Genomic DNA, 7,500 nt, shown 5'->3' with positions numbered 1-7,500 from the left:
CTAGACGAGAAACTTTTGTATGTGGTTTATCATTATTGTTATTATTATTATAATTATTGTTATTACATGCTGCTGTTACATTACATACTACTACTATTGCTACTGTTGTTATTCTCATCATTATTACTGATGTGTATATATATATATATTATACTCACATATTTGTCATATTTGGATTCATGTCAATAGATGTGAAGAAAAGTGCAGATTTGCATATGAATGATGTTTTTTTAGTTAATGAAAAAAATATAAAAGAATTGCTCAAACTAAAACCAAAATGATACATCAGTGCATCATGGAATTTAGAGAAAAGTCAAAAGATATTATTAATCACCACAGTTGTCAAGTACTAAAAAAAAAAAAAAAAAAAAAAAATCACTCAATTTTTTGAAGGATCAGATAACAGACTTTTGAGTGAAAGGGTTTGTGATATAGGGATGAAGAAGAAAAAAAAATGATTGAAAGATTATATTTTGTGAGTTCAGGATAGCATCAAGGATGTTGTTTTTCCTTTCAGAGAGGGAGGAGGAAGAGAGCAAAAGGGAAGAGGAAGGAAGGAAGAAAGGTAGGAAGAAAGAGGGAGGAGAAGAGGGAAGAAGGAGAGAGTTGAGGAGGGAATAGGGTGACGTTTTATTAATATTTTTTTTTTATTTTTTTTCATTGGCTTTTTCTTTTCTTTTCTTTTCTTTTCTTTTTGTTCTTCCTTTTTCAGAAAGGGAGGGGGAGGAAATTTATTTTAAATTATTTTTCTAGAAAGGGAGGAGGGAAGGAAGGGAGGGAAAGAAAGTAATGATAATAAAGGAAGGAAGAAGGGAGGGAGGGGTGAGGGTAGGGGTTCCGGTAGATATTTGTTAATGGGTTTTCATTGCCTTTAATTGCTTATTGTTTTTTTTGTTTTTGTTTTTGTTTTTGTTTTTTTGTTAACCCATTCACTAAATCAATTAAATGGCTGGCACAATACTGTGCCGCCCGGCCACTGGGCTTTTGAATGAGCGGTACAGTACTGTACCACCCGTCCAGAGAGGGTTAATTGTATTAATGCCGTTACTTAGTATTCCCATTAATATAAGTGTAATTTAAGTTATTGCTTCATCATTCGAGTGCAGGCATCTCTTAGTGTATGATCTGTTGCAGGTCAATTGCTTATGCAATGATAGCATTATGGTGCGGGGTTGATGGGGCTACCTTTCATACCACTCTCAAACAATTTGAAACTACTCAGTTATAGAAAAAGAAAAACAAAAACATGGGAATTATTTCAAGGAAAGAAAAGGGATAGAAATAGAGGTTGAAGACACAGAAAGATTCTTCGCGATCATAGCAAGCAGGGAGGTCCTTCTCCTTATTCCTCGGGGTAATGCTTCAGGACGTCCAGCGTCGCTCTCCAACATGAGGCTTTTTTATCCTTTGCGATTTACCCTCTGCGCTGGCACGCTTGCTTCCACCATGCTTATAGGGCATCATTAGTACTCTAAAAGAATCACAAAATTGCATAATCATTCACACGGGATTTGCGGATAGATAGATGTCAGTGAGAAATGATTTAAGATTGTAGAGTCAGTCATGTGTACTTGTTGATTGTACAGTGAGGGATGCCTGTATGGATTCATATGATAAGAGGTATTTATACTTAGAAGGATAGTTTTAAGTAATTGGTCAATGCTGATAATGATAGTGAAAGTAATTATTATAATATAGTCTTCATTGTATTTAGTATTGGCTTAATTAATACTGCTTTATTTAGTTGCGTCTTTAAGGTATGCAACACTTTCATGCGTTTAATACTTTCTCATCATTGTCATTAGTAAGGCTTTTTGTCATTTAGAGGATTATGATGATAATGATCTTGATATGTTGTTATAGAGTTTGTTACACTCATGATGATATCTTAACTTGCTTGAAAATTGACCATTTATTTTTTACAATTTTTTGTATTTAACAAGGTTTTGCTTTAAGTTTCATTGACCCATTTACTGTCATCTTTAGCTGTTGAATCTTATTATTTTGATTTTATAAGTAGCAGTTACAAAGGACCTGCTCTTTCTTTTTTCTTTCTTTTTCACTTTCATAACATATTTAGTAATTGTATTATATATTAGTCTTTGTTATTGTTACAGTCAATAGTTAATGCCAGGGAGTATTATTGATACTTTGTTCTCAAAACTCTTGCCATGGGGAAGACAGTTGCTGAGACCATGGCCCCATTGCAAGAGGAATTGCAACTTGCTTAGATGCTGTAAATGGGTTAAACTCCACTATTTCTATCCTTTTCCATTCTATCCTTTATTTACAGTATTCTATAGGTTACAGATTCGTACTGTTCCTATCTGTGAGGATTGTCTAATTCTTTCTCTGTGTGCCTCTTTCACTCTCACTTTCTCTTCCCACACACACACAAACACACACACACACACACACACACACACACACACACACACACACACACACACACACACACACACACACACACACACACACACTCTCACACACACACACACTCTCTCACACTCTCTCTCTCTCTCTCTCTCTCTCTCTCTCTCTCTCTCTCTCTCTCTCTCTCTCTCCCTCTCCCCCTCCCCCTCCCCCCCCCCCCCCCTCTCCCCCTCTCCCTCCCCCTCTCCCCCTCTCCCCCTCTCCCCCCCTCCTTCCCTCCTGCCCTCCTTCCCTCCTTTCCTCCTTCCCTGCTTTCCGGCTTTCCTAACGTCTCACCGCTTGCAGCAGTAGCTCCTAATGGCCAGATTTCTCGGCATAAAAACTAGACAATAACAGCAACACGAAACGAACCCCACCACCCCCCGAGTTAACCACTTCTCTCCACCACTGTAGGTTCAGGGTCCACCGAGTCTCCGCTAAAAATCAATGATGAGATCACCATTATTCCGCAGCCTGCATCCAAAAACTCCAAACCCGACAAACCAGCCCCAGCAAAGAAGGGAGAAAGCACGGTAAGTGTTCTCGCGGGAAGGGGATTGGAACCGAGGAGGGAGAGGGAGAGGGAGAGGGAGAGGGAGAGGGAGAGGGAGAGGGAGAGGGAGAGGGAGAGGGAGAGGGAGAGGGAGAGGGAGAGGGAGAGGGAGAAGAAAGATAGATAGGAGGGAAGTAAGGGGAGAGGGGAGGTGAGGAAGTAAAAGAAGGGGGAGGGGGAAAAGAAGAAGGGATTTGAGCTGGAGAATTAAGGGGGTGAGGAAGAAGGGGCTCGGCTACACAATTAGCATTAGGTCTTGGTCTTTGGAGCGTGGTATTGAAGGAGTGCCGTAACACTAGTCTTGGCCACTGCATAACCCACCCTATTTTGGCAGTTACATGCGTTCGCCAAATAGCCGCAGGAGACCACCTTTGTGGGTCTCGGCTACACCACAGCATCACGCATTCCCTGCATTTTTAAGACTTTCATCAGTATCCCTTGATCAAAACACAAGAGAGTAAAGCTCTCTGTCTTCTCTGCATAGAGCATGGAAGACTTATATTCAGTGAGCCAGTTCCGACAACCTATCCACCTAACAGTGACCAGTGCCATGCTCCAACCCATTTCCATAATGATGATTCAAAATTGCAATTTGTGACAACTTATCAAGCCAAAAAAAATTGATGATAGCTTCCTGTCTCTTCAGTTCATGCGTAAGGAATGCCATTCATGAGAGCTTTAATTTGCTTGGCATAAAGACTTATTTTTTACCTTAGCTGGTTCTCTGACTTGTTCTCATTTATCACCATGGTGACAGTTATTAAATTTCAATTAGTAGTATGTTGAAGCTGAATTAATTAATGTCAGTAGTTTGTAGAATTTGTAGAGCAAGAATATTTTGAAGAAAGTAAATCACTTTACTGAATAAATGAACCAGTAAAGACCTTCTGTATCTTTTTGAAGAAGCCAATAATGGTAACCTTATTTAACCTGGTCTTCCCCTCCGTCTCCCCCTCCAGCAGCCAACCGTAAGTAAGGAGATCACCATCACCAAAGTTGGCTCCCGACCCACGAGGCGCAGCGGAGGGAGCAGCGTCGAGGTGATCAGCCTAGACGAGTCGCCCACCAAGAACGACGCGGCAAAGAAGCGCTCGAGCAAGGACAACCTCTCCAGCAACCCCAAGAGGGCACGAACCAGTAGCTAATCAATGGCGGTGGTGTTGGTGAAGTGTGCAAAGGGGTCGAACAACCCTCTCCGGAAAGCGTGAAACGAGAGTGAGGAGAGGAAAGGAAAAGAGAGGGAGAGAGAGAGAGAGATTTATATATACATATATACATATACATATACTAATGGTGATGAGTGACGGAAAGAAAGTGCTCAGAGTTAGCTTTTTTTTATTATTATTATTATTATAATTATTATCATTATATAACCTCTCATCTCTCTTGTCTCGTTCCTCACTCTACTTTCAAAAATTAAAAAAAAAAAAAAAAAAAAGAGACGATGACGAGCCAGTGGTTTGTTGGTTTGTGCTTGTGCGTGTATAGAATGGAGAGCTCCCAGGGGGTGAAATATACAAAGAAAATAGTGACGAGACAGAGAGAGATCGCATCGAAGAACGAGTAAAAGGGAATCGCTGTAGAGGACGAGGAAAAGCTAAACGTCAAAGGCCCCTAGAGGCAGGTGGAGCGAGATGGGTGTGCCACTGTGACTTCTGACTAATGTATATTTAAAAAAAAAAAAAAAAAAAAAGCCACAAAAAAATTACAAAAAAGAAAAGAAAAAGAAAAAAAAAGTAATATTTATAAAAGTGCTGGTGTGAGAATACAGGTATTGCTACAGACAGGAGAAAAAAAAAATGTTTTGGTTGGCTGATACTGCCTTCTCATTCTTGCTTCAAAGTGCGTTTACTTTATACAATATATTGTATTTACTTCACACGGTTTTCACTGGGGAGAGAAACTATGGTTGGAGAGGCCACTTTTTAAAGAAAGACGCATGCTGAACTCTTAGAGGAAAAGAAAAAAAGAAAATAAAGCTCTCGTGGACGTAGCATTTGGCCCCCTCCCCCCACCCCCCCACAGAAGGGTCAGCCAAGTAAGTAAGTTCGAGGTGCTTTGGCCCAGTGCTGCAATCGTTGCAGCTTGCAAGCTCAAAGGCTTGCAGGCAAACTTGCAACCAGAGGAAGGAAGGGTCCATGCTGTATACGTATAGCATTCTTGGGATTTTATTATCAATAATTTTTTTTTTCCTCGTTTTTCTTTTATTTTTATCTATTTTTTTTTTTTTTTTTTTTTAATATATATATATATACACATCTTCAATAGAGAAGCCATGTTAAGTTTGTGAGGGGATTTTGTTGGCCAGTGCCTAATCATGCAAGCCACTCCCCTCCTCCCCCCCTGCCCCATCTTACCCTCCCCCCCTCCCCCTCCTTTCACCCTGAGAAAGAGATAAATATGATTTATTTTTGTGCATAGAGTTTGAAGAACTTTTTTTTTTTTCTCTCGCTTTCGGTTCTTGTAATTTATTTTTTTGTGTTTCCGTAGAATGGTGGAGTAACTGTTGGCTGGTTTGAGGAGTGTACATACCTCATTTGTTTACCAAAGTATAGCACAAAGTTGACAAATAAAGTTTAGCGGGTGACACCAGAAAAAAAAAATTCCTTTCTCTCCCTTTCTCTCCCTCTCTCTCTTTTCTATTTTATCCCACTTTCACTCCTGACTCCCTCTCCTCCTCCTTTTCCTCTTCCTCTTCCTCTTCCTCTTCCTCTGTACCCTCCTTCATCCTCATCTCTCAGCCCCCGTTTCTCTCTTCTCGCTTCACTCTCTCCATCGTTTCAACTTGGTTCTGTCAAATGTATTCATTCCATTTTGGGTTACTCTTCCTCCCTCTCCCTCCCCCCCTTCTTCCACAGTTCTCTGTTGAGACGACCACTCGTCTGGCCATTTGTCTGTCTCCCGTCGAAGAAGAGCACAGGGCTATTTTCGAGCGGGGAGAGAACCCGTAGGAGGAGCGTGGGAGGTACCGGGAGCGGAGGGCGAGGGCGGGAGGGGCACGACCTCGCCTGCAGTAGGGAGGTGGTGGCAGACAGCAGAGGGCGTGTGTGTGTTTGTGACCTCCCTCCCGGTGTCGGAGGGTCGTCATTAGGAGGGAGGTCGTCAGAGGTCGTAGTCTCCAGCCGTTGGACAACGTGTTGCTGTTTTGTGTTGTGTGCCTAGTCAGGTCTGGGTACCTCCTTCCCCTTTGCATCTCCATGAGTATCAGTAGAACGCTCGGTGTTTTTTTTTAAATTTCTCTCTCTCTCACACAGACACACACATACCGACACAGATATGCAATGTAGATCGTGTATGCCGTATTTGGCATGGAGTGCTGCAGTATTTCACTTAGTTTGTTAGTGTTGAGGAGCAGTTCGGAGGCAGGGTTTACATTGCATTGCTGGCTTGGCCTTGGTTTATTGCAAAGTATGTGGTGAGGTTAAAACATTTTTTTCAGCTTCATATTTATTATTATCGTCATTATCCCTATTACGGTCACTGTTGTTGTTATTATTATATCCATTACGATTGTTATTATCACTTGATTATTATTATTATTATTATTATTATTGGCTCCTTCTCATGTTTGGTGCGGCAATACTTTCTTGGTTTAGGACACGCTAGTAATGGTACAGAAGATATTACCTACACAACATGCTCTTGAGTTTGCCCAAGTCAGTGGGGGGGAGCTGTTGATTAGTGTTGGCAGGTGGTGTCAGAGTCAGCACTGGGGCACTATCAGATGAGGAGTGTAAAAAAAAAAAGGAAAAAAAAGAGGTGTTAGATAGTGCTGGTGTTCATATGTTACCAGTTTGTTATCATTTCTTTTCATCGGTGTATTAGAGTCTACAGCAACTTTAAAGACGAATGAGAAAGGAATCAAACAACATTTTCCCCATTTTCTTTTGCTCTTGTTTTGTTCATCTCCCTCGTTCTCTCTTCGTACTCCTCTCGCTCTCTTACTTTCACTCTCTTCTTTCTCTCTCATTGTTACAAATCTAGAAGTGTAACGATACACACGACAACAAACAGTAACAGATCAAGCCACACTCCTCGCCATGAGGATCTCTCGAGAGGGTGAAAGCTGCACGTCCTATTACTGTGCCCCCCCCCCTTCCCTCTCCCTCCTCTACTACCCCCTCCCTCCCTCCCTCCCTCCCTCCCTCCCTCTTTTCCCCCTTTCTCCTTAGCCCTATTAACCCCCTCCCCCTCCCCCATCTCCCCCTTTGGAGCAACAGCTGTAGCAGCATTGGTAGTAGCAATGTCCTTGTTTCTGCCGTTGCTGCTTGGCCCTAGTTCCACCCCCTCCCCCTCCCCCCTCTCCCCCCGAGCATGGCCACCTCCTCGTCCTCCTCACACCTGGATGTCTCATCGTACATATTTTGGATGTTACACACAAATAACTTAGGTGTTAGCCACTAGATGGTGTACATTTTCCCCCCGAATAGTCGAAATATGTGAATGATGGTGTGTGGCGTCATGGCCTGCATTACACTCTCGGTCACTCTCGGTCTCTGCGTCTGCCGCGCTTCTCTCGGGCCTTGCCATGTGTC

General features: G+C 42.1%; 1 protein-coding gene across 21 annotated transcripts in view; it reads left to right on the top strand.

Moving 5' to 3' along the window:
- MEP-1 (zinc finger protein MEP-1) overlaps positions 1-7,500 on the top strand; it is a 43,411-nt gene that overhangs the window by 35,373 nt on the left and 538 nt on the right. For 12 of the 21 annotated variants that reach the window (XM_086533939.1, XM_043020266.2, XM_086533934.1 and 9 more), the window contains 3 exons: positions 518-565; positions 2,827-2,945; positions 3,925-7,500. The exon at positions 3,925-7,500 is cut by the window's right edge and continues 538 nt beyond it. In XM_086533939.1, coding sequence (XP_086390065.1) covers positions 518-565; positions 2,827-2,945; positions 3,925-4,110 — 353 coding nt within the window. In that variant the 3' untranslated portion in view covers positions 4,111-7,500. The remainder of the gene's footprint in view (positions 1-517; positions 566-2,826; positions 2,946-3,924) is intronic. The other 9 variants (XM_086533938.1, XM_086533940.1, XM_086533935.1 and 6 more) reach the window with 3 other exon arrangements.

This window comes from Penaeus japonicus, unplaced genomic scaffold (assembly GCF_977035675.1).
Source record: "Penaeus japonicus unplaced genomic scaffold, GWHDUDI00000001_assembly GWHDUDI00000040, whole genome shotgun sequence".
NCBI classification, from domain to species: domain Eukaryota; kingdom Metazoa; phylum Arthropoda; class Malacostraca; order Decapoda; family Penaeidae; genus Penaeus; species Penaeus japonicus.
Note: the sequence above shows the minus strand (reverse complement) of the source record. Positions and strands in the feature narration are given on the sequence as shown.